The sequence below is a fragment of the Somniosus microcephalus genome, chromosome 1 (assembly GCF_052327205.1).
Source record: "Somniosus microcephalus isolate GS21.2 chromosome 1, FLI_Smic_1.0, whole genome shotgun sequence".
Classification (NCBI taxonomy): domain Eukaryota; kingdom Metazoa; phylum Chordata; class Chondrichthyes; order Squaliformes; family Somniosidae; genus Somniosus; species Somniosus microcephalus.
Genome location: NC_140987.1, coordinates 63,582,401 through 63,605,926, shown reverse-complemented (window position 1 = coordinate 63,605,926; position 23,526 = coordinate 63,582,401). Strand labels below are relative to the sequence as shown.

At 46.4% G+C, this 23,526-nt stretch overlaps 1 protein-coding gene across 2 annotated transcripts in view; it reads right to left on the bottom strand.

The window, feature by feature from the left end:
* Nucleotides 1–23,526, bottom strand: part of ttc39b (tetratricopeptide repeat domain 39B) — a 176,122-nt gene that overhangs the window by 87,127 nt on the left and 65,469 nt on the right. The window contains exon 1 of one of the 2 annotated variants that reach the window (XM_085982664.1): nt 3,864–4,020. The exons of the other annotated variant lie outside the window; for it this stretch is intronic. Within the exon in view, the coding sequence (XP_085838790.1) occupies nt 3,864–3,865 (2 nt within the window). The 5' untranslated portion in view covers nt 3,866–4,020. Of the gene's footprint in view, nt 1–3,863; nt 4,021–23,526 lie in introns of those variants that run through there. 2 annotated transcript variants of the gene reach the window in all.

Sequence of the window (23,526 nt, the reverse complement as noted above, 5' to 3'; positions counted from 1 at the left end):
CCATTTCCAGCTTTGCTTCTCTCCCTTCTGAATCTACGTTCAGGATCCCATCCTTCTGCCAAGCTAGTTTAAATTCTCAGCAACAGCACTAGCAAAACCCCCCCATGAGGATATTGGTCCCGGCCCTGTTGAGCTGCAACCCATCCGGCTTATACAGGTCCCACCTCCCCTGGACCAGTCACAATGCCTCAGGAACCTAAAGCCCTCCCTCCTGCACCATCTCCCCAGCAATGCATTCATCTGCTCTACCCTCCTATTTCTGTACTCGGTAGCAGATGGCACCGGGGGTAATCCAGAGATTACTGCTTTTGAGGTCCTGCTTATTAATCTCTTTCCTAGATCCTTAAAATCTGCCTGCAGGACCGCATCCTTCTTTTTACCCATGTCATTGATACAGATATGGACCACGACCTCTGGCTGTTCACCCTTCCCACAATGTCTGCAGTCGCTCAGTTACATCCTTGACCCTGGCACCAGGGTGGTAACATACCATCCTGGAGTCACATCTGTGGCCGCAGAAATGCCTGTCTGCTCCCCTAACTCTCGAATCTCCTATCACTATTGCTTTTCTGATCTTCATCCCTCCCTCCCTGTACAGCTGCCCTACCCATGGTGCCGTGGGCTTGGCTCTGGTTGTACTCCCCAGAGGAACCATTGCCCTCACCAGTATTTGGGACAGAATACTGGTTGGAGAGTGCAATGCACTCAGGGGACTCCTGCACTACCTGCCTGGTCCTCCTTGTCTGTCTGGCAGTCACCCATTCCCTCTCTGCCTGCAAGCTCTTGAGCTGTGGGATGACCACCTCCTGAAACATGCTATCCACGTAGCTCAGCCTCACGGATGCACTGCAGTGACGGCAATGACTGATCAAGCTCCGAAACCCCGAGCTCGAGTTCCTCCAGCTGACGACACTTCCTGCACATGTGGTTGTCCAGGACACAAGCAGCATCCTGGATTTCCCACATGGCACAGGATGTCCATTCGACGGGACGGAGTTGCCCTGCCATGCCTCTATTTAATAGACTACTAACTAAACTTATTTTAACCCACTGACCTAACTTAGAGAGAAAAAAGACAAAAATTATTTACTCAAGTTTAACAAGAACCACAGAGATACTAAACGCAAAGAACTTAATTAGATATCTAGATACTTAACTTAGAGTTCTCGGGTTCTGTGGCTCCACTCCTCCTTTTGAGTTGGACGTGAGAAACTGCCTTCCTGCTCTCCACCGATTCCTGCCATCACCAAATTATTCCACTCTGCTTACGATCCACTCCGCTTGAGATTCACCCAGCTGTCTCCAAGCTCTGTACCCAAACTCTCTGGAATTCCCGTCCTAAAACCTTCCACCTCCCTCGCCTCCTTTAAGACAATACTTAAAACCAACCTTTCTAATCTTTTCTTCTTTGCCGCAACAGTTTTTTCTTACACCTCTGAAGTGTCTTGTGTCTACGTTAAATGCGCAATGTAAATATAACCTCCTGTTGTTGCTACTGTTCTACTTACTGCAACATACTTCATTGCAACTTAAGAAATTGTTTCAGTCTCTCCTTTATTTGGAATTGACAGTCTAAAAATTGGCAGGAATAGAGACAGATGAATATTTTAGATTAAACATCTAAGAGTACTGTTCCACTGAATAAAATAATCCAGGAGAATACAGGCAACATTCATTATTACAGGATTACTGAAAGCTGGATTAAGACAATGCCGATCTCTACCAATGCTTTAATCCCAAATTGAAAGATGAAAGGAGTAATGATTTGGAGGACTGATGGTAACGCAATAACATACACTGAAAGTCAAGTGAAACTATAAATTCTAGATATAAAGCAGCAATAAGACTTCTGTTGAAGGGTGGCAGAAGACCTGCTGTAAAGTCACTCCTGCGGAATGATACATGTATGTGGGCAGGATCGGGCTCAGCTGAAGTGATTCTCACCACAGAGGCTCGCATCGGAGGGAAAAAAATCCATGTAAGCAACGCATTGCCGGCATCGGTGGAATTGTACACCAGCCCGGATCCACGCCTGTTCCTTCTTTGCTAATTCAGGTAAAATAAGCCTGGCTTTGTGCACAGTAATTGTACCATGTGTTCAATTTTTTTGAGAAGTGCCACGTGCTCAATTTTTTTGAAAAGCACTGAATCTATCAGTGCCCCGGTTATCTTCAAAAGTAATGTTTGGCTTGTGGAACAAATCAGAAGTATTATTAATCATAACTCTTTGAACCCTTGTTCAACAAGTGAAGGGAAAGGCGGGGAGGGAGGAAGAAGGAAAGGGAAGGGGAGGAGGAGGACGGGGACGAGAGGGGGAGGAGGACGAGGACGAGAGGGGGAGGAGGACGAGGACGAGAGGGGGAGGAGGACGAGGACGAGAGGGGGAGGAGGACGAGGACGAGAGGGGGAGGAGGACGAGGACGAGAGGGGGAGGAGGACGAGGACGAGAGGGGGAGGAGGACGAGGACGAGAGGGGGAGGAGGACGAGGACGAGAGGGGGAGGAGGACGAGGACGAGAGGGGGAGGAGGACGAGGACGAGAGGGGGAGGAGGACGAGGACGAGGGGGAGGAGGACGACGAGAGGGGGAGGAGGACGGCGAGAGGGGGAGGACGACGACGAGAGGGGGAGGACGACGACGAGAGGGGGAGGACGACGACGAGAGGGGGAGGATGGGGAGGATGACGAACAGGAGGCAACAGTTAGTGCACAAATAATATATTGTCTTTCAAAATCAAATGAGACTGGATGGGTCTTAAACCATCCTGCTTTTCACTTGGTGAAGTGTTAATAGGCCTCTGTGTAGTTTGATGGGAGGCAAGAGAGCAAAACCTCTTAACCCATGAAGAGATGGGGACGTCAATCTGCATCTTGTGATGTGGTGGCTCTATGAGTAGCATCAGATACATAGTCCAGTCTTAGTCTCAGTAGTGTCAAATTCCTCATGCAGAGAGAAAGCAGGCGCTCCAACATCCCATGACTAATCGGACACGCAATAGTGTCTAGTCATATCGACTTCCAGCAGCTCTACTTGGGGTGACCTGATGGAAGGTGGCGGCCACCTGTAGTATTCCACTGTACCACAAAAGCTCTCATCACTGTGGAATAATGGCTCTACTTTCCCCAGTTAACTTTGTTCCATCTTTAGCCTACTTGATTAACTGCCCTTACAAAAACAGCTTCAAGATCTGAAATATGGTCAATCCTCAGCACTTTCACAGACCCAAATCACAATTTACACACTCATGGGCACGTGGATTAGTTGTTGGGTCGAGCCCTATAAATAGTCTTGTGCTGGTAGCCACAGATTGTTCTGCACTTAACCAAATAATTAGGCAGGTGACTAATGCTGGTAAGTCAACCATGTGTAAAAGCATTGTTTCCACATCAAGTTTATGCACTTGGGACAATTTTTCCAAGGATGAGCAAAGCACATAAACATGGCAATTATATATATTTAAAAAAATATATAAGCATATAGCAAACTGCTGCATTCCAGGAACTATCTTATGTATTTCATCCTACTCCAAACCAAATCATTAAACTGTGTCCAACCTAATCATGTATGTAAACCCACAATTACCATTAAGCAGGTTACATGAGTATCCTGGTCATATATTATTTTGTACATACTGTTTCATTAAGGCTTTCACACGGTGGGTGCATAATTATCAATTCATTGCTTTTAATCCACCGTAACATAAGCACTTCAGCCTTTTTGCAGTACAGCCTGTGTCATATACTAGGGATCAAAAGATACTGCATGAAAAATTATACAACACACTGCAAAAACAAGGCATGTTGGAGATATCACAATAAAGCTCGTTTTTTTTTTAAAAACACAGAGAATCTGCACGTTACTTACATTCCTTATCCGTAATTTTTCCTTCATGGGGGACTTCTAAACTGTCCTGTAGCTCACTCGCAGTCCTGGCAGCAGGCAGGGTTTTCCCAGGCACTGCAGCATTCTAAAGACTGGGCAGGGCTGCCTCACTGTACAGCTCCAACACACGTTATTGGGCAAACGTCATTGTAGTCGTACCAAGAACGAACTACAAGCAAAGCTGTGCAGTCTTCTTTACTGCAGCAGAATCCTAGTGCTCAGTGTCAGCACACGAGGCAGTGTGACATGAAGGCAGCAACTACCATTAACAGAAAACAGTCAAGTGCAATTATTTATTTTTAAAAAACACTTGCCCTTACTACTTTGCACAGATATTTAACTTAAAAAGCTATGTTAGAACAGTAGTTTTAAAAGTGCGTACAAACCCACTTGGTTTCCAATTATTTTCTAATTTAAAAAGACTCTTTCACCACACAGACTGCTGACAGTTTTGAAAAAGTTACCCAGCGAATAAACCAACACATTTTCAGATTTCCAAAATTCATCTCATGTATATAGGTACATATCCAAGGTCAGTGACTCTTACACAACCCCTTCCCTCACAGTTGCAATTATATATTCGCTACAATGTCTATTTCTTGAAAATTTCTGCTATTTAATAACTAATAAAGGTGAAATTTTGCCCGTGTTTTCTGCCACCTGGTTCACAACGAACCCACCAACTGCTACATGGCTCCACTATTCTACAGCAATTATTCATGGGTTTTTTTTAAAAAAAGGGGGAGCTCTCCTGTGGCATAAATAAGATACAAAATGGGGCTTTCACTGTGGGAGTACTGCTTTGCTGGGGGTGCTGTCTTTCAGATGAGATGTTAAACAGAGCCCCATTTGCCTGTTCACGTGGTTTCAAATGATCCCATGTGACTACACTTCAGAAGTACTTATTTCGTTATAAAGTGCTTGGGGGCAGCCTGAGGTCATGAAAGACGCTATGTAAATGCAAGTTCTTTTTTTTTAAACCCCGAAGAGCGTGGGAGCTCTTCCACCGTCCTGGCCAACATCACCTTGCGGTCTCGGCACATGAATCTTTGTTTGGGTTGGTTAGTTTACAGATCTGCAGTGACAGCTGGTGACCTTTTTAAACAGGTGAGGCACATCTCTTTGTGCTTCATGAAGCCAGCATGTTACCAAGGCAACAAATCCTTCCTGTGCAGCCCCACCACCAATTTAACATTTTTTAAATTATACACACCATGTGCCTAAAAAACGGTGACTGCACTTCGAATTATTTCATTGACTGTGAAGCGCTTTGGGACAACCTGAGGAAGTGAAAGACCCTATATAAATGCATATTTTCTCCACAGTACATGGAACAAATTGACACCATCCCCAAGTTCAAAGTGTTCTCTATGTAGCTTTTTTTTTTAAAGTGCTAATTCTAAGAAAGGAGATCTGTATCAAATTAAATTGAACAGAACTAGGCCAGTTCAGGTTAATTCAGAGACTTAAAATTTGAGAGCAAAATACTGCGGATGCTGGAAATCAACAGAAAACGCTGGAAAAACTCAGCAGGCCAGGCAGCATCCGTGGAGAGGGAAACAGAGTTAACGGGCTGGATTTTGATACTGGAGGCGTGACTACAACTTTTGGGGTTGTAGTCCCGCCGCCATCGAGTTGTGGCCAACCCACTCAATTTTCCCTTGATTGACCTTGTTGAGCCCACCCAGCGGGCTCAGCAGGCCAATTAAGGGCCACCCGGCAACAGGTGACGTCACAGACTGAAATTTCACCTGTCAAGAGCTTTTGACAGATTAAATATCAGTGTTTGACGGCTCTTTGAAGCAGTCAAACACTGACAATCTGTACACTAAGTTAATTCCTTCCTCTCGGGCTGATTTAGAAATCTCTCCAGAACAGAAAGCTGAATGCTGCAACTTTTGACAGCTCGCGGCCATTCTGCTTTCTGTGCCAGTGAGATGAGGGACTCCCGAGACCTGAAGGAAGGAAGGCTGTAAAGGTAAGTAAAAGTTATTTAAAGACTTTACTCACACCAAATACACTTACCTCTGCACTCATGCACACATCACTCACCTGAACACCGGACATCTCAAACCCTCCAAGCCCTTCAGCCCGACGGTCCGCCTCGCTAACTTGGCGTGGTTTGGAGCTGTCGGGAATCCCACGCTTCAGGGATAAAAATAGGGATTAGGCTAAAAACTGCCCGTTAACAGGCAGTTAATTGGCACTAATCCCCTTCCCACCTCGGGGAGGCGGCTCCCAGCACAGGCCAGGTATTCGCCTCCTTTGAAACTGGCGTGGAGGCAGGTTGGGGGCGGGATGGGTTCGTGCCCCCCGATTTCGCGATTTTAACCCCCCCCCCCACACTCCTCCAATCCCACCTCAACGGCCCAATGAAAATCGAACCCAATGTTTCAGGTCAAAGACCTTTCGTCAGACTTAAAATTTAAGGTCATTAATCGCTCTGAAAATCCCCACGCTAAAGGGACACAAAATAGATCCAGCGTGCTGCCATTTTGTGCATTGCAGCACAAATTTCCCTGCGGTCACATCTGGGTGGGGTGGATGGGGGAGAAAGAAGTTGAGCTGCAGCCACACAGGGAGGGGGGTGAAAAGCGAAGAAAGAAAAAAGTTAACCAGCTATTGAGTTGTTTTGCGGCAGGGCTCCCGATTCCTGCAGTATGGTTCTGAACCTTTGCTAGGTTAATTTACAGATCGTCAGTGCCAGCTGATGACCTATTTAAACAGGTGAGGCACAGCTCTACCTGCCTCATGAAGCAAGCCTGTTACCATGGCAACAGGCCCTTCATGTGCAACCCCACCACCAACTTTACTTTTTTTATTATACAAGAATCCAAGTAAGTGCATTACTTCAAAGATGAATGAAAGAACTGTTCTACGTTTAGCCACATCACCCTTGGAGTCATTTAAAATTAATTAAAGACAGCGTCATGTGCAGAAAGGTTTAAGTTGACAGAGGGGTCAAAACAGCAGTACTAGACGCTGACAACACAATCCCATCCTATTTTACCGGTCTTAATCAGAACTTCCCAAATACAAATTAATGTTCAACGTAAAGTGCGATTCTGCACATCTGCAACACAAAGCTGGGTGGGCGTGTGTGCTGTGAGGAGGATGCAGAGAAACTCCAGTATGATTTGGACAGGTTGGGTGATTGGGCAGATGCATGGTAGATGCAGTATAATGTGGATAAACGTGAGGTTATCCACTTTGGTGGCAAAAACAGGAAGACAGATTATTATCTGAACGGCAATAGATTGGGAAAACGGGAAGTGCAACGAGACCTGGGTGTCCTCGTGCACCAGTCGCTGAAGGTAAGCATGCAGGTGCAGCAGGCGGTTAAGAAGGCAAATGGTATGTTGGCCTTCATAGCGAGAGGGTTCGAGTACAGGAGCAAGGATGTCTTGCTGCAGTTGTACAGGGCCTTGGTGAGACCACACCTTGAGTATTGTGTGCAGTTTTGGTCGCCTTATCTGAGGAAGGATGTTCTTGCCATGGAGGGAGTGCAGCGAAGATTCACCAGACTGATACCTGGGATAGCAGGAATGACGTATGGAGAGAGATTGGGTCGATTAGGCTTATTTAAGCTAGAGTTTAGAAGAATGAGAGGGGATCTCATTGAAATTTATAAAATTCTAACAGGACTGGACAGACTAGATGCAGGAAGGATGTTCCCGATGGCGGGGAAGTACAGAACCAGGGGTCACAGTCTAAGGATAAGGGGTAAGCCATTTAGGACAGAGATGAGGAGGAATTTCTTCACCCAGAGAGTGGTGAATCTGTGGAATTCTCTACCACAGAAGGCAGTTGAGGCCAACTTATTAAATATATTCAAGAAGAAGTTAGATATATTTCTTAAGGCTGAAGAGATCAAGGGATATGGGGAGAAAGCAGAGACAGGGTACTGAATTTGGATGATCAGCCATGATCTCCTTAAATGGCGGAGCAGGCTCGAGGGCCCGAATGGCCTACTCCTGCTCCTATCTTCTATGTTTCTATGTGTCTATGCGTGCCTACAGTGGCATCGACTCTCTGCTCGAGCTCACACACAAGGTTCTAGGTGAGGCCCCCTCGGGGATCTGTTCCATGTACACAATTAAAAAGACATGCAGCTGGTTGCTCATGTGCCACAGCACAGGTGTTGCCATCCTCCCAACAGTCATAAGCAGCATCACTTATACTCAGCAATATGGAGGAGAACTACCACCATCTTCAGTTGAGTACTTCGACTTTTCTTTGTTCCTGTAATTTTAATCCCTTCTTCATCCACAGTTGAGAACGCGGGCACTCGGCCTACTCTGACGCTCCCCGTGACCAACGCCAGCAAGGCACCCAAGGGCTGCCTAGGCGCGACTCAGATTTTCCCTAGCTTCCCACCCAGGGCGTTGGCACAGCTTCAGTTCAGCCTCTCTCCACTTGCTGCAATTCAGAAATTGAACAGAGAGGAGCATTTTTTAAATTCATTCCTGGGATATGGGCGTCACTGGCAAGGCCAGCATTTATTGCCCATCGCTAATTGCCCTCGAGGTGGTGGTGGCGAGCCGCCGCCTTGAACTGCTGCAGTCTGTGTGGTGAAGATACTCCCACAGTGCAGTTAGGGAGGGAGTTCCAGGATTTTGACCCAGCGTAACTTGAACCTCCACCGGTCTCCTCTTCTCCACTCTGCAGCTTAGCAGAAGCAGTGTAAAGCTCAGCATCAGCATGCTGCCTGCATCCACTTTCAATATTCAGACTTCAGCCACTGAGGAGGTTGGCAGGTCCCAAACAAAAGCCCATTTCTCATAATTAATAATATGCATTATACTTGCATATTGTTAACTAATTATCGCCCCATTAGCCTACTCTCAATCATCAGCAAAGTGATGGAAAGTGTCGTTGACAGTGCTATCAAGCGGCACTTACTCACCAATAACCTGCTCATCGATGCTCAGTTTGGGTTCCACCAGGACCACTCGTTACAGCCTTAGTCCAAACATGGACAAAAGAGCTGTATTCCAGAGGTGAGGTGAGAGTGATTGCCTCAAGGCAGCATTTGACAAAGTGTGGCACCCAGGAGCCCTAGTAAAATTGAAGTCAATGGGAATCAGGGGGAAAACTCTCCACTCGTTGGAGTCATAATTAGCACAAAGGAAGATTGTTGTTGGAGACCAATCATCTCAGCCCCAAGACATCATTACAGGAGTTCCTCAGGGCAGTGTCCTAGGCCCAACCATCTTCAGCTGCTTCATCAATGACCTTTCCTCCATCATAAGGTCAGAAATGGTGATGTTTGCTGATGATTGCACAGTGTTCAGTTCCATTCACAACTCCTCAGATAATGAAGCAGTCCAGGCCCACATGCAGCAAGAGCTGGACAACATCCAGACTTGGCCTGATAAGTGGCAAGTAACATTTACACCACAAAAGTGCCAGGCAATGACCATCTCCAACAAGAGAAAGTCCAACCATCCATTTCCCCATGAAATTTACTGGCATTACCATTGTCGAATCCCCCACCATCAACATCCTGAGGGTCAGCATTGACCAGAAACTTAACTGGACCAGCCACATAAATACTGTGGCTATAAGAGCAGGTCAAAGGTTGGTTATTCTGCAGCAAGTGTCTCATCTCCTGACTCCCCAAAGCCTTTCCACCATCTATAAGGCACATGTAAGGTGTGCGATGGAATACTCTCCACTTGCCTGGGTGAGTGCAGCTCCAACAACACTCAAGAAGCTCAACACCATCCAGGACAAAGCAGCCGCTTGATTGGCACCCCATCCACCACCTTAAACATTCACTCCCTCCACCACCGGTGTACCGTGGCTGCAGTGTGTACCATCTACAAGAGGCACTGCAGCAACTCGCCAAGGCTTCTTCAACAGCACCTCCCAAACCTGCGACCTCAACAACCAAGAAGGACAAGGGCAGCAGGCGCATGGGAACACCACCACCTGGCAGTTCCCCTGCAAGTCACACACCATCCTGACTTAGAAGTATATTGCCGATACCTCATCGTCGCTGGGTCAAAAGCCTGGAACTCCCTCCCTAACAGCACTGTGGGAGTACCTTCACCACACAGACTGCAGCGGTTCAAGAAGATGGATCACCACCACCTTCTCAAGGGCAATTAGGGATGGGCAATAAATGCTGGCTTTGCCAGCGACGCCCACATCCTGTTAATAAAATAAATACAAATTTAAAAACACTAGAGGGCTACCTCTTGGGAGTAAGCATACTGCACCAATTACATTCCACAGTGTTCTCTTATGTTGGAATGTTGCACCTTTGCGGGTCTGAAATAGCATCCATTGCACTACCACACCAATTTGAGTGTTTATTTGGATATAACACCTAACAAATATATATCCAGCGCATTACTGTTCACAGCTCCCAATTTATTTATATCTAAATTCGCAAGATTTTTTGTAAAAGATGTAGGTTTATTTTGAATTACAGTTCAGTTTCTTCTAACTGGCTATTCAATTCACAAGAGAGACTCCATTCAAAACGGTCCAGCGACATTTAAAAAAACATACAAGAATGAATCAGTCATAGTGTAGGGCATTAAAATTAATTGGAGGCTTCCATAAATATAATCTTAAATTTGCTTGGATGGATTTTCCCTACCCTGCCAAGGAAAAAAAAAAAAAAAAAAAAAAAAAAAAAAAAAAATCGCTAGGCCCATTTCCATCGATTCTCAAAATAATTTCTCCAGATCTTGAATGATCAGCAGACCATCACGGAATTAGGAGCTATAAAGAATCGTGGACAGCTCATAAAATAGCGGAGCATTCTGGCAGTTTATAAGGAAGTTGTGCAATGTGATGAGCTATCATATGTCATCCTTTTCAACCCAAATCTTTTGCATAGCACATCCACCAAAAGATTTTGTTTTAATCCGTCGCATCTGCTCAGACAATACCACCTTCCATACTAGTGCTTCCAATGTCTTCTTTTTTCCTCAACCGAGGATTCCCCTCAACCGTGTCCAATCCAGTTCCCGCACTTCTGCTCTCACCCCTGCCCCTCCCTCCCAGAACCACGATAGGGTTCCCCTTGTCCTCACCTTTCACCCCACCAGCCTCCACATTCAACGGATCATTCTCCGCCATATCTGCCACCTCCAGCGTGATCCCACCACCAAACACATCTTCCCCTCCACTTTCAGCATTTGGAAGGGACCGCTCCCGCCAAGACACCCTATCCACTCCTCAATCTTCCCCTCCCCCCTTCCCTTTCCCACAGCACCACAAGACAGATAAAAGCTGCTCCAGTCCAGCTACAACACTGGCATCAACCCAACAATGTGAAAAACTGCCCAGGTGCGTCCTGTCCACAGAAAGCAGGACAAATCCAATCCGGCCAATTACCGCCCCATCAGTCTACTCTCAATCATCAACAAAGTGATGGAAAGCATCATCGACAGCTCATCACATTTCACAACATCCTGTGCAAACGCAGGAGATGCAACACCTGCCCTTTTACCTCCTCCCTTCCCACTGTCAAGGGCCCCAAACACGCCTTCCAGGTGAAACAGCGATTTACTTGTCCTTCTTGCAATTCAGTATACTCTATTCGCTGCTCTACATTGGGGAGACTAAACGCAGACTGGGTGACCGCTTTGCGGAACACGTCCGTTCAGTCCGTAAGCGTGACCTCAAGCTTCCGGTCGTCTGTCACTTTAATTCTCCGCTCCACTCCCACTCTGACCTCTCCGTTCTCGGCCTCCAACAACCACAACTATGTTCCTTTGTGCTAGGTATGAATCCAACCAGTGGAGAGTTTTCCCCGATTCCCATTGACTTCAATTTTACTAGGGCTCCTTGATGCCACACACGGTCAAATGTAGTCGTGATGTCAGGGCAGTCACTGTCACCTCATCTCTGGAATTAAGCTCTTTGTCCATGTTTGGACCAAGGCTGTAATAAGGTCTGGAGCCAAGTGGTCCTGACAGAACCCAAACTGAGCATCGATGAGCAAGTTATTGGTGAGTAAGTGCCACTTGATGGCACTGTCGACGACACCTTCCATCACTTTGCTGATGATTGAGAGTCGACTGATGGGGCGGTAATTGGCCGGATTGGATTTGTCCTGCTTTTTGTGGCCAGGACGTACCTGGGTAGCTTTTCACATGGTCGTGTTGATGCTGTACTGGAACAGCGTTTATCCGTGTTCATGGTAGAAGACACAAAAAACATTCCGGAAATAGTGGGGAACTTAGTATCTAGCAAGAATGAGGAACTTAAAGCAATTAGTATTAGTAACGAAATAGTACTGGAGAAAGTAATGGGACTAAAAGCCTACAGATCCCTTGGACGTGATGGCCTACATCCTAGAGTTTTAAAAGAGGTGGCTACAAAAATAGTGGATGCATTGGTTTTGATCTTCCAGAATTACCTAGATTTTAGAATGGTCCCCCGCGTAACCTTGCTATTCAAGAAAGGAGGGAGAAAGAAAACAGGGAACTATAGGCCAGTTAGCCTGACATCAGTAGTAGAGAAAATGCTAGAATCTATTATTAGGGATGTGGTAAGAGGGCTCTTAAAAAATCGTAATATGATTGGGGAGTCAACAAGGATTTATGAAAGGGAAATAGTGTTTGACAAATCTGTTAGAGCTTTTTGAGGTTGTAGCTAACAGGGTAGATAAGGGGGACCAAGTGGATGTAGTGTATTTGGATTCAATAAGATGCCACAAAAGAGGTTATGACACAAAATTAGGGCTCATAGGATTGGAGTAATGTATTAGCATGGATTGGTTAACAGACAGAAAACAGAGAGTAGGAATAAACCGGTCATTTTAAGGTTGGCAGGCTGTAACTATTAGGGTACCGTATGATCAGCTATTTACAATCTATATCAATGACTTAGATGAGGGGACAGAGTGTAATGCATCCAAATTTGCTGACGATACAAAGCTAGGTGAGAAAGTAAGTTGTGAGGAGGACACAAAAGAGGCTGCAAAGGGATATAGACAGGTTAAGTGAGTGGGCAAGAACGTGGCAGACGGACTATAATGTGGGTTATTTACTTTGGTAGGAAGAATAGAAAAACAAACAGGTGAGAGACTGGGAAATGTTGGTATTCAGATGGACCTGTACACAAATCCCATAATGTTAACATGCAGGTGCAGCAAGCAATTTGGAAAGCAATTGGTATGTTAGCCTTTATTACAAAGGGATTGGAGTATAAGAGTAAAGAAGTCTTGCTATGATTATATATATTACTTTGGTGAGACCACACCTGGATTACTGCATACAGTTTTGGTCTCCTTGCCTTAGAGGGAGTGCAACGAAGGTTCACCAGACTGATTCCTGGGATGAGGGGATTGTCCTATGAGGAGAGATTGAGTAGACTAGGCCTATATTCTCTAGAGTTTAGAAGAATGAGAGGTGATCTCATTGAAACATACAAAATTCTTACAGGGCTTGACAGGGTAGATGCTGGAGGATGTTTCCCCTGGCTGGGGAGTCTAGAACTAGAGGTCAGCCATTTAGGACTGAGATGAGGAGAAATTTCTTCACTCAAAAGGGTTGTGAATCTTTGGAATTCTTTACCCCAGAGGGCTGTGGATGCTCAGTCATTGAGTATATTCAAGACAGATCGATAGATCTTTGGATACTAAGGGAATCAAAGGATATAGGGATAGTGCGGGAAGGTGGAGCTGAGGGAAAAGATCAGCCATGATCTTACTGAATGGCGGCGCAGGCTCGAGGGGCCGAATGGCCTACTCCTACCTATTTGTTATGTTCTTATGTGAATTTCAAACTCCACATTCAGTCTACCAAGATTGCTTACTTCCAAAGCATGTCCTAATCTCACCTACACTGCTGCTGGTCATTAACACCTGTTGTCACCTTCAGACTCAACTTTTACAATGCCTTCCTTAATGTCCTCCTGAACACCAGCTCATCCAGAACACCATGACCTAACTCCTATCCCACACAAACCCCTGATCACCTATCAGCCTAATTGTTTTTTTCCATTGGCTCCCCATCTCCTAGCTTGTCAACTTCAAAATGCTTGCCCTCGCCAACAAATCCTCCAGTCTTTGTAACCTCCCCCAGCCCGATGGCCCGGCCGCCGGTAACCCGCTCCGGCCCTATGGTCCTCTGAAAATGCTGAACAAATCTGACTAAATATTTCAGTCTGGATCATGTTAGACAAAAGATGCCAAAGAAAATTTACTTTTAATATGTAATAATACATAAGTTATTTATTTGAACTTCCAAACAGTGCTTCAAATATAGTGATTACTAGTACAGCAGCAAGATTAAAATTTGAAATCCAATTTAAACCATGCGTGAAAAACCCGAGATCTTCAGTCCGAGAGGGAGGTCACGTTACGTAACCTCGCATTGCAGCAACCTTATTTCTATTTGTCAATGCACCCTACAGAATGCATACTGACGTCCAAAACCATGAACACAGCTTTATATAAATAATGCACCAACATCTCAGGGGGCTCGTCGATATGACAGAGATATTGGGCTCGTTTTAAACTGTAATCCAGCAACCATCTGTTAGTCACAAGCAACGAGAAGCATAAAATGGGACCAACCAAAATCAAATGCTGACAATCAACATAGATTAATCTGAATACACAGCCATTGTATTTAAAAAAACCGCACACTACACACTCTTCTTGGACTTGCTTCCACATTAAAAATGAGTTCACAGGTGACTGATGAGTCCAATGCAGGACCTACAGTCTCTGTCACAGGTGGGGCAGACAGTGGTTGAAGGGGCGGGTGGGTTGGGTGCTTGGTTGACGTGCGCTCCTTGCGCTGCTTGTGCTTGGTTTCCGCTTGCTCCCGGCGAAGAGACTCGAGGTGTTCGGCGCCTTCCCGGATGCTTCTCCTCCACTTTGTGCAGTCTTGGGCCAGGGATTCCCAGGTATCGGTGGGGATGTTACCCTTTTTCAAGGAGACTTTGAGGGTGTCCTTGAAGCGTTTCCTCTGCCCACCTGGGGCTCTCTTGCCGTGCCGGAGCTCAGAGTAGAGCACTTGTTTCGGGTGTCTCGTATCGGGCATGCGGATAATGTGATCCATCCATCGGAGCTGATAGAGCGTGGTCAAAGCTTCGATGCTGGGGATGTTGGCCTGAGCGAAAATACGGACGTTGGTGTGCCTATCCTACCAAAGGATTTGCAGGATCTTGCGGAGGCAGCATTGGTGGTACTTCTCCAGTGCTTTGTGGTGCCTGCTGTACATGGTCCATGTCTCTGAAACATACAGGAGGGCGGGTATCACTACTGCTCTGTAGACGATGAGTTTGGTGCCAGTTTTGAGGTCCTGGTCTTCAAACACTCTCTTCCTCAGGCAACCGAAGGCTGCACTGGCACACTGAAGGCGGTGTTCGACTTCGTCATCGACGTCTGCCCTTGTTGACGGTAGGCTCCAGAGGTATGGAAATTGGTCCACGTTATCCAAGGCCTTGCCGTGGATTTTGATAATCTGGGGGGCAGTACTGTGTGGCGGAGGCAGGTTGGTAAAGGACCTTTCTCTTACGGATGTTTAGTATAAGGCCCATGCTCTCTTACGCTTCAGTGAAGGTGTCGACGATGGTTTGGAGTTCGATCTCCGAGTGAGCGCATGCGCAAGCGTCGTCTGCATACTGTAATTCGATGACAGAGGATGGGACGACCTTGGATCTGGACTGGAGGCGACGGAGGTTGAACAGTTTCCCGTTTGTTCTGTAGATTAGCTCCACTCCAGCGGGGAGCTTACTGAGGGTGAGATGGGGCATTGCAGCCAGGAAGATCGAGAAGAGCGTTGGTGCGATGACACAGCCTTGCTTGACACTGGTCCATACGTGAATTGGGTCTGTGGTGGATCTGTTGGTCAGGATCACGGCTTGCATGTTGTCGTGAAGCAGGCGGAGGATGGTGACAAACTTTTGAGGGCAGCCGAACTTGGAGGAATTTGACTACGTGGTCGATCATTCACTGTCTAATTTTTCAAAAGGTTCAAAGCCAGTGTCGCATTAGTAGGAGGTGGAGAATGTGGCGATGAGTAATTGGATTAACTAAATCAATTATAACACTCTCGACAGTCTCAAAGGCTTTAAAAACACAAGTACTTAGAGAATAAGAGGGGCTATTAGTTGCACTGAACAGTCAAACCATACAAAGGTAGCTAATTTGTTCTGTTAAAGAGTGATGGGGAATGGGGGGGGGGAAGAAAGTTTAAGAGAATATTCAATTTGCTTACAAAGCACTCATTAGTTATTCAGAAATGTGAGACAAATAACCATCCTCCCAGGAGTTCCCCAGATCTGAATATGAAAGAAAGGTCAATTAACCTTCTAAAGGAAGCTACAATTGTTTATGTCAAAAATCAAGCAAGACGACTCACTTTCCTCCAATTCCAAGTTATGATGACGAAGTCCAACACCGCCTTCAGTGTGCCAGTGCAGCCTTCGGCCGCCTGAGGAAGAGAGTGTTTGAAGACCAGGATCTCAATCCCGGCACTAAGCTCATGGTCTGCAGAGCAGCAGTGATAACCGCCCTGCTTTATGCCTGAGAGACATGGACCATGTACAGCAGGCACCTCAAAGCACTGGAGAGGTACCACCAACGCTGCCTCCGCAAGATCCTGCAAATCCATTGGCAGGATAGGTGCACCAACGTCAGTGTTCTCGCTCAGGCCAACATCCCCAGCATCGAAGCTTTGACCACGCTCGATCAGCTCTGATGGACGGGTCACATCGTCCGCATGCCCGATATGAGACTCCCAAAACAAGCGCTCTACTCGGAGCTCCGACATGGCAAGAGAGCCCCAGGTGGGCAGAGGAAACACTTCAAGGACACCCTCAAAGCCTCCTTGAAAAAGTGCAACATCCCCACCAACACCTGGGAATCCCTGGCCCAAGACCGCACAAAGTGAAGGAGAAGTATCCGGAAAGGCGCCGAACACCTCGAGTCTCTTCGCCGGGAGCAAGCGGAAGCCAAGCGCAGGCAGCGCAAGGAGCGCACGTCAGCCCAAGCACCCCACCCACCCGCCCCTTCAACCACCGTCTGCCCCACCTGTGACAGAGACTGTAGGTCCCGTATTGGACTCATCAGTCACCTGCGAACTCATTTTTAACGTGGAAGCAAGTCATCCTCGGTTCCCGAGGGACTGCCTAAGAAGATGATGAAACCAGAGATACTTTGCATTTCTCCACTTACACAATAGAATGAAGACCACGAGAAATATACATACAACGGAAAGCTCAAAAGGGTTAAATGTAAGAAGTCACACAACACCAGGTTATAGTCCAACAGTTTTATTTGAAATCACAAGCTTTCGGAGCGCTGCTCCTTCGTCATATCCAGTTCTTATGACGCTCGACTCGTCGATCGACAGTTCCGACGGGCCGCAGCAAAAAATCACAGACCTCCTCAGAAGACAAACACGGGACACAGCCAACAGAGTACCCTTCGTCGTCCAGTACTTCCCCGGAGCGGAGAAACTACGCCATGTTCTTCGCAGCCTTCAACATGTCATCGACGACGACGAACACCTCGCTAAGGCCATCCCCACGCCTCCAAACAGCCGCCTAACCTCAAACAGACCATTATTCGCAGCAAATTACCCAGCTTTCAGGAGAACAGCGACCACGACACCACACAACCCTGCCACGGCAACCTCTGCAAGACATGCCAGATCATCAACACAGATACCATCATCACACGTGAGGACACCACCCACCAGGTACATGGTACATACTCATGTGACTCGGCCAATGTTGTCTACCTCACACGTTGCAGGAAAGGATGCCCTGGAGCATGGTACATTGGCGAGACCGCGCAGACACTGCGACAACGGATGGACGGACACCGCGCAACAATCGTCAGGCAGGAGTGTTCCCTCCCAGTCGGGGAACACTTCAGCAGTCAAGGACATTCAGCCTCCGATCTTCGGGTAAGCATTCTCCAAGGCGGCCTTCGAGACACACGACAACGCAAAATCGTAGAGCAGAAACTGATAGCCAAGTTCCGCACTCATGAGGACGGCCTCAACCGGGATCTTGGGTCATGTCACGCTACATGTAACCCCACCTGACGTAGGGTCATCCAGACTCGCGTCGTCGTTGGCTTGTTCTCTCTACACAGATGCAGCCGGACCTGCTGTGATTTCCAGTAAAAAAAAAAAAATTTGTCTGTTTTTTGTTTTTCATACAGACCCCAGCATCTGCAAAATTTGACCCCTTGTGACCCCACCTCATTGTTCTTTGATGTAATGTTTTCCTGACTGACCTGTTTGGACACCATTCACACCTTTGATTGCTGTGATTATCTCTCTGCCGAGGTGTGATAAATGGCAGTTAGAAAGATTACCTGTAATCATCTGGCATTATTCTCTGACTATATAAGCTGTGTCCTTATGCATCTCTCCACTTCACCTGACGAAGGAGCAGCGCTCCGAAAGCTTGTGATTTCAAATAAAACTGTTGGACTATAACCTGGTGTTGTGAGACTTCTTACATTTGTCCACCCCAGTCCAACACCGGCATCTCCACACCAAAAGGGTTAACAGCAGGAATGGTCACATGTGCCTTCCAGTTATAAACTACGGACAGAGATGCTGTGAGGTGGTGTATTGCAGCAGGCTTTATTCCAATTGGTCACTGGGCGATAAGAATTAAATGACAGAAAAAGCATATAAACCAGTCCGGAGTGCGAGAGTCGGCGGGAATCTCAGAGCGGTGGAGTAAGTATAAAAGGCTCCAAGAGACCAGGTAAGGCGTACCAATCTCCAATCTCGGAATTCAGAGGGAAGGAGAGAGGTAAAAAGTAATCCAAGTGTGACGTCACCAGAAAGCGGGTAAATGATTGGTTGGTAAGTATTTACTCTTTCTCCTTCTTTACAAAACTTAAATTCTGTGGTTTATAGTTTCTAGGGTCTCTGTGGTGTAGCGGGGACTGCTGGCAGGCAAGCGCCCTTGAGAATATCATTTAATTGGTGGTATTGATTTAATTTAAATTAATTAAAGGGTAAGTCATGTCAGGACAGCCCAGCCCCGTGTTATGCTCCTCTTGCTCTATGTGGGAATTCAGGGACGCTGCCTGTGTCCCTGATGACCATGTGTGCCAGAGATGTATCCAGCTGCAGCTACTAGTAGACCGCATTGCGGCGCTGGAGATGCAGATGGATGAGTTTTGGAGCATTCGCGATGCTGAGAGGGTCGTGGATAACACGTTTAGTGAGTTGGTCACACCGCAGGTAAGGGCTGCACAGGCAGAAGGGAAATGGGTGACCATCAGGCAGAGCAGTAGAGGCAGGCAGGTAGTGCAGGGGACACCTGTGGCCATCCCCCTCTCAAACAGGTATACCGATTTGGATACTGTTGAGGGGGATGACTTACCAGAGGAAGGCAGCAGCAGCCAACTTCCTGGCACCAGGGCTGCTTCTGCTGCTCAGGAAGGGGGGAAAAAGAATGGGAGAGCAATAGTGGTAGGGGATTCTATCGTAAAGGGAACAGATAGGCGTTTCTGTGGCCGTAGACGTGATTCCAGGATGGTTTGTTGCCTCCCTGGTGCCAGGGTCAAGGATGTCACTGAATGGCTGCAGGGCATTCTGAAGGGGGAGGGTGAACAGTCAGAGGTCGTGGTTCACATTGGGACCACCGCATGGGTAGGAAGAGGAATGAGGTCCTGCAGCAAGAATTTAGGGAGCTAGGTAGCAGATTAAAGAGCAGAACCTCAAAGGTTGTAATCTCTGGATTACTCCCAGTGCCACGTGCTAGTGAGTATAGGAATAGGAGGATAGAGCAGATGAATGCATGGCTAAAGAGTTGGTGCAGGAGGGAGGGCTTTAGTTTCCTGGATCACTGGGTCTGCTTCTGGGGAAGGTGGGACTTGTACAAGTCGGACAGGCTGCACCGGAACCAGAACGGGACAAATATCCTTGCGGGGAGGTTTGCTAGCACTGTTCGGGGGGGGTTTAAAACTAACTTGGCAGGGGGATGGGATACAGAGTGGAGCTATAATAGGGGGTGATGTACAGCCAAATATAGAGGAAAAAACAAGTCAGACTGGAAGGCAGAGCAAATATGTAGCAGCACAAGGGACTAGGGCAAGGCTGAATGGCATTTATTTTAATGCAAGGAGTCTTGCGAATAAGGTGGATGAACTGAAGGTGTTGATGAACACATGGGAGTATGATATTGTTGCTATCACGGAGACATGGTTGAGGGAGGGGCAAGACTGGCAGCTCAATATTCCGGGGTAGAGAATCTTCAGGCGAGACAGAGGGGGGGGTAAAAGAGGAGGGGGTGTCGCAATATTAATTAAGGATTCAATTACTGCTGTAAGGAGGGATGATATATTAACAGGTTCCTCTAATGAGGCCATATGGGTTGAACTTAAAAACAAAAAGGGGGCAAGCACTTTGCTGGGAGTGTACTATAGGCCCCCAAACAGTCAGGGGGAGATAGAGGAAGTCCTTGTGTTCCAGCAAAGATCCAGACATCAGGGACCCAAAATAAATTTCACACTAGGAACAACTAAAATTGAACAAACCACTAACTACACATACTTGGGCTTAAAAATCAGTTCTACGGGAAATTTTCATCTGGCTGTGAATGAACTGAAAGAGAAAGCAAGAAGGGCTTTCTATGCCATTAAAAAATCAATCCAAATAGAAATCCCCATTAGCATTTGGCTCAAAATTTTTAAGTCAGTAATTGAACCAATTGCAGTCTATGGCAGTGAGGTGTGGGGACCGCTAACACAACAAGAATTTGCAAAATGGGACAAACGCCCAATTGAGATCCTACATGCAGAATTCTGTAAAAGTATCCTCCGGACTCAAAGGAAAACCGTAAACAATGCATGCAGGGCAGAACTAGGCCAATATCCATTAATAATCACTATCCAAAAAAGAGCCACCAAATTTTGGAAACACCTAAAAATGAGCAACCCCCACTGCTATCATTACGAAGCCCTGAAATGCCAAGAGAGGACCATAAAGAAGAATACCCTCAGTCAACTAGTCCTGGGACTCAGCAAAGTAATTACTAACACTACTAACAATAACCAGCCCCAGGACAGTGACAGCGTAACACAAAGAATTCGACCCAACACAATCGTCACTAAGCAAAAGGAAAAATATCTGTCATATTGGGCAGAAACAACAAAAACCCAAAACAAACTCAATTGCTACTTGGCCCTAAACAGACAATACAACATGGCCGATTACCTGACCATGGTAAAGGATAGCAAACTGAGAAAAACCTTGACAATGTACAGACTTAGTGAACATAGCCTGGCCATCGAAAAAGGTAGACACAGACAGACCCGGCTACCAAGAGAGGACAGGATATGCTCTCACTGCAGTCAGGGAATGGTGGAGACAGAGATGCACTTCCTCACAGCTTGTAGAAAATATCAGGGTATAATGGAGCATTTCTACCCAAATTTCACAAAAATATGCCCGGAATTCAGAAATTTGAATGACGACCAAAAACTCCCATACCTACTAGGGGAAGAGAGAAATTGTGTAACCTTAGCGGCACACTATGTTACAGCTTGCCATAAACAGAGGGACAACCATTAAATCTAAGAAAAGAGTATATACAAATTATATGAATGTATATTTATACACTCAGGGATATATCTGTTTATACACTGTATGGATAGATCTGTGTTTATGTGTTCAACCATAAATGTTTTTCGATGCTTTGGCAACATAAGATGTACCTTGTCATGCCAATAAAGCGATTTGAATTGAATTGAATTGTAGGCAAATCTCAGAGAAGTGTGCAAATAATAGGGTAATAATAGTGGGGGATTTCAACTTCCCCAATATTAACTGGGATAGTCAGTCAGAGTGTGAAAGGCTTAGAGAGTGCAGAATTCTTAAAGTGCATCCAGGAGAGCTTTTTGAGCCAGCATGTAGAAAGTCCTACAAGAGAGGGGGTGGTACTGGACCTAATTCTAGGGAATGTGGCCGGGCAAGTGGTAGATGTGTTTGTAGGTGAGCAATTTCGTGACAGTGACCATAATTCGGTGAGATTTAAGGTAGTCATGGAAAAGGACAAGGATGGACTGGAAATAAAGGTTCTAAATTGGGGGAAGGCCGATTTTAATATGATGAGGCAGGATCTGGTCAATGTGGACTGGGATCAGCTACTTGAAGGAAAATCCACATCGGAGCAATGGGAGTCTTTCAGAAAGGAAATAGAGAGAGTACAATGGCAACATGTTCCCGTAAAGGTCAAGGGTGGGACCAACAAGCCCAGGGAACCTTGGATGTCAAGGGATATACGAGAATGGATTAGGAAAAAAAAAGGGGGGCTTTTGGCAGATACAAAGGACGAAAGATAGAGGAAGCCCTAGAGGAGTATAAAAAGTGCAGGGGGATACTTATAAAAGAAATTAGGAGAGCGAGGAGGGGCCATGAAATAACACTGGCGAGCAATATAAAGGAAAATCCTAAGGTGTTTTTGATGCGCTATCAATTACTCATAAAAGACTGAGAGTTAGAAGAGTAACCAAAGGCTTTTATTAACAACAGAATGGAGGTCTGCCTCGAGTGGTCGACCGGTCCAGGATACAAGGGCTGGGGAGCAGTCACCTTTATACTAGGACCTGTGGGAGGAGTCAGCCGAGGCATGTCCAGGCATGTACACAGTGGAAGACAAACAGGAATACAAACAGTGGTTTACCACAGTTTTATAAGTATATTAAGGGCAAGAGGATAACTAGGGAAAGAGTAGGGCCCATTAGGGACCAAAGTGGCAAGCTGTGTGCAGAGCCAGAAGATGTAGGTGGGGTTTAAAATGAATTTTTTGCATCTGTGTTCACTATGGAGAAGGACGATGTGGACATAGAAATCGGGCAGGGGGACGGTGATATACTTGAACATATTAGCATCGAGAGGGAGGAGGTACTAGCGGTTTTAGCAGGCTTAAAAGTGGATAAATCCCCAGGCCCGGATGAGATGTATCCCAGGCTACGATGTGAGGCAAAGGAGGAGATTGCAGGGGCTCTGACACAAATTTTCAGAACCTCTCTGGCCACAGGGGATGTGCCAGAGGACTGGAGAACAGCTAACGTAGTACCATTATTCAAGAAGGGTAGTAGGGATAAACCAGGGAATTACAGGCCAGTGAGCCTAACATCAGTGGTAGGGAAATTATTGGAAAAAATTCTGAGGGACAGAATTAGTCTCCACTTGGAGAGGCAAGGATTAATTAGGGATAGCCAGCATGGCTTTGTCAAGGGAAGATCATGTCTGACCAATTTGATTGAATTTTTCAAGGGGGTGACTAGGTGTGTGGATGAGGGTAGTGCAGTGGATGTGGTTTACATGGATTTCAGTAAGGCTTTTGATAAAGTCCCGCATAAGAGACTGGTCAGGAAGGTAAGAGCCCATGGGATCCAGGGTGCCTTGGCACATTGGATCCAAAACTGGCTTAGTGGCAGAGGGTGATGGTGGAAGGTTGTTTTTGTGACTGGAAGCATGTGTCCAGTGGGGTACCGCAGGGATCGGTGCTGGGTCCCTTGCTGTTTGTGGTCTACATTAATGATTTGGATGTGAATGTAAAAGGTATGATCAGTAAGTTTGCAGATAACACGAAAATTGGTGGGGTGGTAAATAGCGAGGCGGGAAGCCTCAGGCTACAGGACGATATAGATGGGTTGGTCAGATGGGCGGAACAGTGGCAAATGGAA